Genomic DNA, 12,058 nt, shown 5'->3' on the forward strand with positions numbered 1-12,058 from the left:
CTCTCTCTCTCAAGTATTATGAAATTTCAGGAATATTTGTCTTTATTATTTTTTTAATGACGCATAATAGGTGTACACAGTTTCAGGGTACATATAATTTAACACATTCATATAACTTGTAAATATCAAATTTGTGTACTTGGGGTATCCATCACCTTAAATATTTGTCTCCCTTATGCTAGAAACATCTGAATTATTCCCTTCTAGCTATTCTGATATATACAATAGATTATCATAAACTATAGTCACCCTACTAACAAACACTAGGTCTTATTTCTTCCATCAAACTATATTATTTGTATACCCAGGATGATATGTCTTGATGTGAGCATCTGGAAAATCTTTTCCATCTGGAAACTCATGTCTTTTGGTTCTGGGAAAATCTTCTTGACTTATTTTTGTCCATTTTCTGTGTTTTCTCTTTTCTGGGATGATTATTTTCAAAATGAACCTACTGGATGCATCTTCTAATTTTCTTATATTTTCTTTCATATTTTCAATTTCTGTCATTTTGCTCTACTTTTTGAGAGATTTCTTTTACTTTATCTCTCATTCTTTACAGTAGGTTTTTCATTTCTGCTATCACAAAGTTCTTTTTTGTTCTTTATATGTACCTTTTTTAATAGTACCTTAGTTCGTGGATATATTTTCTCTATTCCTTTTGAGAATATTAATAACAGTTTTGAGTGTTTTGTTTTTGCTTTTTAATTCTCGTTTCCTTTCATAATCACTGCTTCTTCTACACTGTTTTTCCTACATACTAGTTTTGATCTCTGATTTGCATTGCGTATTATGTGTTTCTTTAAATATCCAGGGATCCTTGGCCATCTGCTCTTATTTAAAAAAGCCAATTGAAAGCTCCACAGGTGGTGCTTGTGTATTATGGTATTTCCCTCTAAGGCCAGGTAGTTAGTTTCCACCCCAAGTATCAGTAAGTTTTTTCTCTAACTGATTAGGTTACCCAGGGAAACCTCTTACAATTTCTTACCTGGAAAATACATGCCTTGTGACCTGTATTTTGAGAAGTACTCACGAGAAGAAAGCAAGGGAACTCAGCATTTTGTATTTACCTAATCTCCTTTTTAGAACCAGTTACAATGTCAATTGCTCAAGTTAGGGATTACCAAACCATAAAAATAGTGCAAATTTGGATCCCAAACCTTATGACTACAAGATCTAAGGGTTTTAATTTCTCATAGGATACCTCTCCTCCTTTGACCTTCAGACAAACTTTCTTTGATGTCTCTCTTGGCCAATGAGCAGAATTATTATAATCCACTTTTCCCTAAAGATTTAGTCCTCCAGAGTTTCAAATTTTATACAAGGGTTGCAGTTCCAACTCCCCTAAAGCATACGGAGCTAAAACCTAATCTCTGTTCCTTTGTATTAAAACCCAAGCCCTTAGCAAGTACTGGGTCCAGTAAATCACCATACCCCAACACTCTTGCCCTCATTTTTCCAAATACCACTGTATCAGCTCATACACCTATTGCTCTGGTTTCATTTACCCTTACGTTCCTAGCAGTTAGAGATTTCCCTTTCCTTCGGGTAGCTAAGAATTTAAAACATGATTTTAAAAAATGCAATAGCTATTATATCTAGGTATTTGTAACCAAAAGGTTTTTAAGTCAGTTCAGTTTGTCATACAGTTAGAACCAGATAAACCTATAACTTACATCAAATAAATGTGCTCCAAAATATTTTACAAATTTCTTTAAATGTAGGCCTTATACTTAGTACAGGTATTTCGATTAGTATGAGACACCAAATGAGATACTAACAATTTATTCAAAGTACATAAAATGTCTGAATATGTTTCTTGGGATCATATGTTAAAAAAAAAACCTGAAGACATATATATATAATATACAGAATGTCACTTTCCTATGGAAATTAAGGTTAAACTTCCACATTTAGTTCTCTGAAACTCAGCTCTGAGTTTTCAAATTGAGTAGCTATAGGCTAATAATTTTGGTGCAAATTGAGGCTATTTATATACAAAAATATTTTTATATTAGGTGTCTTATTTATAGAAAAATACCTATAATAACGTCCTTGCAACAGTAAAAGTACTAGTACAATATTAAAAATACTTCTCTGAATAATATATCATTATACAATATAGAAATATACCCCAGAAAAGATTCTTTTCTTCTTCACCCTGTGTATGCCAGACTAATAACAGCCAATTCTACTCACCCACACTTGCTAAGCAGAGGCTGCCTCCCAGTATAGAGGCTGCCTCCCAGTATAGAGGCTGAAAATAGCTGACACCTGCTTCCCAGATTCCCCACAGCTGGGGCAAGTAATCTAATCTTGTAAAAGCTACCCCTGAGGAAGTCTGCTGGGGGTTTTCTGGGAAAGTTTTCCTTTCCTGATAAAAAGGGACAGTTAGAAGAGAAATATCCCCTTTTTACTGCCTTTGGATGCAGCTGAATGAGGATATGGTGTTTGGCTGCTTAAGCCAACAATTGACCATAAGGAGACAAGGCTGATGAAAGAAGCCAACATGGTCAAATGGCAAAGTGGACAAATGGAAAGGAGAGAGAGCCTTGGTGACATCACTGAGCTTCTGAACTGCTCCATTTTTTTTTTTTTATTTCAGCATATTATGGGGGTATAGATGTTTAGGTTACGTATGATACCCTTGCCCCCCTCCCCCGCCAAGTCCGAGCTTCAAGCGTGTCCATTCCCCGGATGGTTCACATTGCACTCTTTGTGTATGCATATACCCGTCCCCTCCTCTCCCCTCTCCCCTGCCCGACATTCAATAAATGTTATTCTTATATGTGCACTTATGTGTTCATCAGTTAATATGAATTTGATGGTGAGTACATGTGGTGCTTATTTTTCCATTCTTGGGATACTTCACTTAGTAGAATGGGTTCCAGCTCTAGCCAGGAGAATACAAGAGGTGCTAGATCACCATTGTTTCTTAAAGCTGAATAGTACTCCATGGTATACATATACATTTTATTAATCCACTCATGTATTGATGGACACTTGGGTTGTTTCCATATCTTTGCAATTGTGAATTGTGCTGCTATAAACATTCGGGAGCAGGTGTCTTTTTCATAGAGTGTCTTTTGTTCTTTTGGGTAGATGCCCAGTAATGAGATTGCTGGATCAAATGGTACTTCTACTTGTATCTCTTTAAGGTATCTCCATATTGCTTTCCACAGAGGTTGCACTAGTTTGCAGTCCCACCAGCAGTGTATGAGTGTTCCTATCTCTCCACATCCATGCCAACATTTATTGTTTTGGGACTTTTTGATAAAGGCCATGAACTGCTCCATTTCTGAGCTCTGTTCTTACAAGCTTGTATGCCCTGTTACTTGGAGCCTCCTAACTGATGGACCTGGCATCTCTGATGCTTCCGTCTTCTACTCTCTGACCATTCCTTCAAGATCTCCTTTACAGGTTCTTCTGTCCTCATCTTAAATGCCAGTGCCGCCTATTTTATTTATCCTGGGGTTAGCAGCTATCTTTTAATTTTTTTCTCAATTTTTAATATTCTGTCACTAAGTCAATTTGATTCCACCAGTTCTTTATATCTCTTCTCAATTATTTCAAACATGTTAGGAATTTTACAATTTCATTTTTTTGACTAAACAGGAACACATGGAACTAGAAAATGGGAGCCTACACTTGCTTCTACATATTAAATAGAAATTATATTTGTCAGTCTCCCCCACTAGACTGCAGGCTCTATAAAAACAAGAACCACGTCATATTTATTTCTGTACCTCCAGGGTACAAAAGGATACTTTAGATAAACACAAGTGGAACTCACCTTTTTCTCATAGTATTGTTAATGCCTAAAGGAAATCTCTCCTACATTTTTTATGCTTATGACCTCTATAACTTTTGCTTAATAACTGTCAATTGTCCTAAAGACAAGTCAGCACATACTAACAAGAATGATTTGTGCCAACACCAATTTTCAAAGGAACCAATAACTCATGAATGTAGGAGTGTGTTATTTTGTGCAAATGAAAACATACACATTGCACACAATCATTAGGTGGCAGATACTAAAGATTCTAGTTAAGGCAATGTAAAATTTAACCAACATAAATACTCCCTAAAAATCTGGCTAAAACCAATTAGAAAGAAAATCAAAACAAAAATGAAAACAGACTATTAATATACCTAAGAATTCAGAATGGTGATTAGAAACTTACATCAGTGACAGTTATACAGTAGAACTTTAAGCTTTGAATATGTGCTTTTAAAGGGAAAAGAAAGGCTGAAAACAGTGGAATCATATGCATGAGATTTTTTTAAATGTCAAAGTCCTTTTTCTAAGGACTAAATTGATTAATTTAACATGAAAAACTCCCTTCAGCATAATTTTCAAGGAATTCCATGTCCGCCAGAGAAATATGCTGGTAAAGAACAAATTGTTTGATAACCTAAGGGTTTAAAAAGAATATCTTATATTATAGAACATCATTTAATAGAACATTTTAAGTAAAGGTAACCACAGTGTTCAATGTAGACATCTTATTTTTCAAATTACTACACACCAGAACATTTAAAAAAAACATTAGCAAGTATCTTGGAAAATTTTTTAAATAAATAATTATTACATTTTTATAATTTTGCCTATGAAGTATTTAATTTCCTAAAATGGGATGGTCTCTGACTAGAAAGGTAATATTAGGAACATTTACAGAATTACAGAATCCTAGTCTGATCAAGAGTGAGACCCCCATCTCTACAAAAAAATAGAAAAAGTTATCCAGGTGTGCCTGTAGTCCCAGCCACTCAGGAGGCTGAGGCAGGAGGATCCCTTGAGCCTAGGAATTTGAGGTTGCAGTGAGCTATGATGACACCACTGCACTCCAGCCCAGGCTACAGAGCAAGACCCTGTCTTAAAAAAAAATTATAGAATCGCTGAACTGGGAGAAACATTTCATATAATCTAGTACACTCTCTTCATTTTTCATATGCTAAAAATCAAGTCAAGAGAAATTAAGTGCTAAGGAAAAGGTAGAAGTAGAATCTTGGTTCTCTCAGCTTCAGTCAAGAGTCTTCTAAGATTTATCACTATTGCCCTATTATTTCTCTCCTCTATTAATACTTTATAGTAACTTCCATAAAGTAAAAAAGAATCTCCCTAAATGTTCACAATGATATAAAGATTACAGAGTTCATTTAAGTACAGACTTATACAGAAAAAAAGAAAAATGACAAAATGATCTCACACCCTCCATTTATACTTTATTGACTATTACACAACAAAACCCATGTCAAATTATGAATAATACACTGAGAAACAATAAACTCAAACAGATGTGAAGCATAACAGAATTTAGGGCTAACCTAGTCAACAAAATTTATGTCAGCCATGAAAACATCATAACTCACATTATCCATCTGTTTCCAGCACATGTCAAGGTATTGTTGAGCTTTTCGTCCTTCTTGGAGATGCTAAAGATTATAATCACCAACAAAAAACAAAATAAGACAAAGCAAACAAAAATAACTATATTTAAATATGAAACAAAGGCTAAAGTCCCAAAAATGGTAATTATTTTTTCAAGACACTAATTATATAACTTTACCAAGACCTAACAAGATCTAGAAGGAAAAGCAGAACTAGAACTCTCTAAAATGCATTTTATAGGGTATTATTTTAATACTTTAAGTATAACCTTTAAAAATAGATATAACATTCAGAAAAATGACTGCTTTGAATAGGGGTTATTTTCTATAAAAGGTCAGATGATAAATATTTTAGGCTTTGCAAGCCATACTGCCTCTGTCATAAATACTCAACTCTGCAGATATATATATTTTATATATATATATATAAATAATGCAAAAGCAGCCACAGACAATATGTTATGGATCTGTTCCATTAAATTTTAATTATGGACACTGAAATTTAAATTTCACAGAATTTTCACATGCCATGAAATGTTATTCTTTTGATTTTTTTTTTCAACCATCTAAAAATATAAAAGCCATTCTTAGCTTGTGGAAACTAGGAAACAAAAACAGGCAGTAGTCTGGATATGGCCCATGGGCTGTAGTTTGCCAAACCCTGGTCTTAAATCCAAAAGGATCATAAATTAGCAAGAGTATTTTGCGATAATTTTTAGCTAGAAGAAACTTAGTGAAATAGAAAACCAGTTTATGCTGAACACACTTTTTAAAAAACACAAAGTAATTATTTCTGTGAAAATATTTCATATACCATTGTAACTGGATAAAAATTGTAAGAATTACCATTTTTCTTTCAGTTTTCAGATCATGAGCATATCTCATTAATTCACCATATACTCTGTGCGCCATTTCTTCTGCTACTACTTCTCGCTGTCCTGCATAGTCATTTAACTCATTAAGGATGTTAAAAAAGGCTATACACGAGGTAAACCTGGCAAAACATATTTTAAAATGGTGAGATTTATTTTTATCTTCATTACAAATGTTTTTGGTAAGCTATGGATTGACGAATTTTAACCTACTAAACCTAAATCTCAGCTACTAGTTCTATAACTTCACATGGAAAGAATCCTACATTAAGTTCAAGCTGTACATGTTTGTATATCTTCAAGTAGTCTTTAATTTATTAGTAAAGGGATATTTGGGGTCAAAAAATAGTAAGAATACTACCTGCAGGCTCTTTTGGCATACTGGAATCTCTTAAGTTGCCAACTGACTGGCCTGAGCTTGGGAATGAACTTGGTTGCATTCCTAGGCTTGGCAGCTGAACCTGTTGCAGAGATGATGTGCTTGCTCTCGAGGACAGAACCTGCCAATCATACCACTCAAATGCATCTCGATGGCTGATCTACAGAACAACTTTGCTATCAGCTCTGGACACAGCTGCCTGTATGCCTGCCCACATCCTGAATGGAAGTGAGTGAAGTGCCATTATGGTTGGCACCAAAGGGGGACAGAAGGGTCAAAAATAAGGGTAAAAATGTGTGTGGAGGGAAGGAGAGAAACAAAGAGAATCACTGTATATATCTACTTTGAACATACTGTGGAACACTCTCTTATAGCTAAAGACTGACAGCTCAAATAGGACTCCATTAACACGAAACCTAAGAATCCTAACAACTAACAATTATATGTAAAGTTGTTTGCTTGTTTAAGTCCAGTCTCTTTTTGTTTCTGCATTTTACAGTCATCCACATATTCCTCTTTAAGACTGCCAAAAAGTTCATAGGCAATTCCTAACCTTTTATTCAGGGTTAAAAAATTATTCTAAATATCTCAGTCGTTTTCATTATCCCTTTAATCCAATCAGCCGAATTGTTTTACTATCTGTAAGAGTAAAAAGAAGACTCTAACAAGCTGACAACTACAAAATAAAGTATGAAAAAAATACCCTTTTCTTCTGGAGACAAATAACTCAAGTAGAGTCCTAATTTATATTTTACTCAAAAATCCACACTCCACTATTCTAGAAAACTATTGATCAAGGCCACTAAAATATTTCTCCTCATAAAAGACAAACAGTAATTTGCACTTTCATAAACAGTAATTTTTTTAAATTAAAAATCTTAATAAAAAAGCTAACAGCGTATTTTACTAAATAATAAAAATATAAGTATTTTTAAATTATTTAATATGTAATAATAAACATGCACATAATTTACCTTGGCTCTTCATCTTTGGATGAACGTTTGGGACAGTACTTCTTAACCAGATTTCTATAAGAAGAAGATTTTTAAAAATTTATAAAATTTTTTTGTTGAAATTGAAATATTCTTATAGCTTTCAATTTCATTAAATGAAGAATTTCATGATAGCAAACAATTAAGACAGCAATATGATCATCCATTCCATTAACATCATAATATGATCATTACTTATTACATTTTGTTCTTAAAATACTGATGCCTGTAGAAAGAAAGGTTATTTCTGTATTTATATGAGAATAATTATAACAATTTGGTTGATTATACTTGATTATGCTATGAAATAAGAAAAGAGATAAGAGGAAGAATAGGAAAAACAAAGTACAGTTGGCCTTCCGTTATCCCGGAGTTCTACATCTGCAGATTCAACCAACCACAGGTCACAAATACTCAAATAAATAAATAAATAAAAATACAACAACAAAAATAATACAAATTAAAAAATAGTATAGCAACTATTTACATAATTTACATTGTATTAGGTATTATACGTAATCTAGAGATGATTTAAAGTATACAGGAGGATGTGTGTAGGCTATATGCAAATACTATGCCATTTTACATCAAGGACTTGAGCGGCCACTGGTATCCACAGGGTTCCTGGAACCAATCCCCCTTGGATACAGAAGGATGAACATGAAACTCAGCATGTGAAACTGAGTCATGGCAAAAAAACACATTTCAAAGAAATACCAAAACTCTTGTTTTTCCAAATCAGGGATTTTAATGCTAACTAAGGTAAAATGTAAGCAGATGCTGACTCACTAAGGGGATAAAAGAACATTTGGTCACCATCCTCTGTAACTCCACTTTTATATGAAAATCATTACATGGCTCCTTTACCTTCTCTTTTCTATGCAAATGAATTACATTCTGACTTATATTAATAACTGTCTTTGTCTACATCCCTAACATCTTAACATCCTTAAAATAGAATGCTACCTTATTTCACCTTTGCAAAATCAAAAATATACTAGCACATAGCAGGGCATGGTGGCGCATGCCTGTAGTTCCAGCTACTCAGGAGGCTGAGGCAGGAGGATTGCTTGAGCCCAGGAGTTTGAGGCTACAGTGAGCTATGATGATGATGATGCCATTGTACTCTACCCAAGGTAACAGAGCGAGACTCTGTCTCAGTAAAAAATCAAATCAAATCAAAGAAATTCACAGTTATCACTGGTTGTAAAATAAGGTGCAGGATGAAAGCATTATACCTCATATTCATATATTTTTTATCAAAAGCTTTATTAATATTTAAATCATCACTATACTAATACATGCACATAATTTATAAATAACTGGACAGGTATATGTGAAAACATTTTTTTTATAGATGATCAATAAAAAGTTCAAAGATCCCTGGACTAGAGAAATCAAATATATAGATACTTTTATAAAACATAATATGGTAAGACTAGGGGGCTCTATAGAGGGGTTCCGCCAGGGCAAGTGCGTATGGTGACATTTCTGATTCCCTGATTAAGCCTAAAGAAGTAAACAAGAATTAAGCAACTGACCAGGTGCGGTGGCTCACGCCTGTAATCCTAGCACTCTGGGAGGCCGAGGAGGGAGGACTGCTTGAGCTCAGGAGTTCCAGGCCAGCCTGAGCAAAAGCAAGACCCCCTCTCTACTAAAAATAGAAAAATTAGCCAGGCATGGTGGCAAGCACCTGTAGACCCAGCTACTCAAGAGGCTGAGGCAAAAGGATCGCTTAAGCCCAAGAGTTTGAGGTTGCAGTGGGCTATGACGCCACTGCACTCTACCCAGGGTATCAGAGCAAGACTCTGTCTCAAACAAACAAACAAACAAAAAAAGAAAACAAGAATTAAGCAACTGGAAAACCCTGGGAGTGGGATTCCAAATAGAGAAGATCTAATGAGCAAAGGCAAAGAAGGCAAAAAAAACAGCATTTATGAAGAACTAGGAGTGGGTTCAATGTTGCTGGAACATCAAATGTGAGCCGAGAAGTCAGGTTAAGGAATTCTAAAATACTCTTAACCAGTGGTTCTTAATCATGGTTACCTGAAACACTACCCAAACTCAATGCTACGAACAAATTAATTTATTAATTCATCCAAATACCGCAAAGTTACTATGGGCTACACATTAATTATTTCAAGTACTAGACTGACAGAAAGAAAGGGATGAGTCATAGCTAGCAAACTAGTAATTGTGCATGACCTACAGTCCTTTCTAAAAGAGAACTCTAAAAGGAAGATGGGAAAAAGATGATGAATAGGAGAGTTAATTAGAAAAAGCAAATTCACAGAGACAGAAAATAGATTAGTGGTTGCCAGTGCATGGGGGAGGAGGAAATGACTGCGAATGGGTACAGGGTTTCTTTTGGAGCTGCTGAAAATGTTCTAAAATTGATAGTGTCGATGGCTGTGCAAGTCTGTAAATATACTAAAAACCACCGCTTTTAAAGAGAAAATTTTACGGTTTATGAATTATACCTCAATAAAGCTGCTATATGAGAAGGAATGGCTTTTGGTAGGCAGTCCATCTGCCAAAAGCATCTCAAATTCAACAAGTCCAAAATGGAATTTATCTTCTACAAGCTTTATTTTTTTCCTCACATGAATGGCACCACTATCCATTTAGAGTCTAGACACTTAAGGCAAAAATTTGCCAATCACCCTACACTTTTTCCAGTTTCTCCTACCTCAACATGTTCAAGTCCTATAAATTCTATTTCCTAATTAGCTTTTTTTTAAAAATAACTTCTATAATAAAAAAGAAACCAACATTACACAAACATAAGACCCTTCTTCTTCCCACTTTTTTATTGCTTTGGATACAGATCTGTGAGGTCCGGATGCTTGAAGCAACTGCAATATCTTGCAACCATGAGGGAGAAGACCAAGAGATTCATGAAAATACCACTAAGCTTTAGAATTCCTTGCTTCCGAACCTCTTGGTATGTAAGAAAACTGTTACTTGCAGCTGAATGCTTCATAACTGACACTATAAAACAGCTAAAGAAAAATGTCCAATAGAGATCTGTGGTAAAAACTGGAACTCTAAAGAAACTTCGGGATCAAGACACAGATGTGAGAGTCAACATGTGTGAAGATGATTAACAAAAACAACAGGAGCTACCATTTGTCAACCATATATTATCTGCCAATCTTCATGCTAAACTCTTTACATATAATCGTATGCTAACAATTGCAAGCAAGTATTATTAGCCTTAATTTACAGAACTCAGAAATATTAATTAAGTAACTCGCCTATGGTCACAGAGCTAATAACAGGCAAAGCCAAAACCTACTCCAAATCTGATTCCAACACTTCAGATAGTTAACATAATGAATGTGAATGAGGCTACTCAAGAAATGTAAAATGAAAAGGTGACTAAAGATAATGTATGTATTGTCTATGGCTGCTTTTGCACTACAACAATAGAGATGAAAGACAGCAGAGTTGAGAAGCTGTGACATATGGCCCATAAAACCTAAACTATTTATTATGTGGCACTTTATTTTAAAGAGTTTGCCAACCACTAATATAGATAACTCAGAAAACCCAAGAGAGTCTTTCGTTGAAGACAAGATTTTTTTAAAGAAGTTCTAAGAAAACAGAAAACAGTCAATTCATCCAAGAAATAATAAAACAGGTACCTAAAATATTCATCGAATGTAGCTTTTAGCAGATAACTGATTAACTTAGCAGTGTGGTTATGGTAGCCATGGTCTCCAACCTATAAGTGGGTTATATTCTAGAAATTACTTTTAAAGTCAGTCGTTTTCAAACACAAACTCATGAATAACTTTAAACAAAAACAAGTCAAACTCAGGCAAAAAACATTTCATTGAATGAGTGGTTTCAAACTCTGGTTGCATTTTTGTATATTTAACATTTTAAACATTGTTTAGTGTCCCAGGATGTAGTAGGCACTTGTTTTATCTACCTGCATCACTATTCTTCTTTATAAGAGCTTGTGACAGACACATTTATGCTCATTAAAAACCATGTTATTTCACACACTTCCCAGGCCCCTACCAGTATGGCAAGACCATGTGGTCAATTCTATATAATGGGCTGTGAGTTCTGTAATTAGCAGGCTAAAGCATTCAAAGCCTGTGTACAACCCTCTGCTGAAGCAACTGTGAAAGTGTCATGATGAGATGAAGATAGAAATAGAATAGATTGTTGAGTTACCACATGGGCTGCCCTAGAGAGTCTGATACTTTGCATTAGTGAGAAATAAACTTTTAATCATGTAAAGTTTATTTGGAATTTATTGTTCCAGTATAGCCTAGTATATCATAAAATACAGCTTCTCCGTTGTCATGTCTATATACCTGTGGTGGGGCTGGCCGCAAATTAAGGTCCAGGAGTATTTATTTGATCCAGGCCCATTCTTCCAGGCCAATGAAAGTTGATCCTAAAATTTC

General features: G+C 34.7%; 1 protein-coding gene across 2 annotated transcripts in view; it reads right to left on the reverse strand.

The window, feature by feature from the left end:
- FNBP1L (formin binding protein 1-like) overlaps window positions 1-12,058 on the reverse strand; it is a 99,862-nt gene that overhangs the window by 26,311 nt on the left and 61,493 nt on the right. For both annotated transcript variants that reach the window (XM_012661122.1, XM_012661123.1), the window contains exons 3-5: window positions 7,617-7,670; window positions 6,238-6,385; window positions 5,374-5,436 (exon numbers count right to left, since the gene is read on the reverse strand). In XM_012661122.1, the coding sequence (XP_012516576.1) occupies window positions 5,374-5,436; window positions 6,238-6,385; window positions 7,617-7,670 (265 nt within the window). The remainder of the gene's footprint in view (window positions 1-5,373; window positions 5,437-6,237; window positions 6,386-7,616; window positions 7,671-12,058) is intronic.

This window comes from Propithecus coquereli, unplaced genomic scaffold (genome assembly GCF_000956105.1).
Source record: "Propithecus coquereli isolate 6110/MARCELLA unplaced genomic scaffold, Pcoq_1.0 Scaffold7, whole genome shotgun sequence".
Lineage (NCBI taxonomy): Eukaryota > Metazoa > Chordata > Mammalia > Primates > Indriidae > Propithecus > Propithecus coquereli.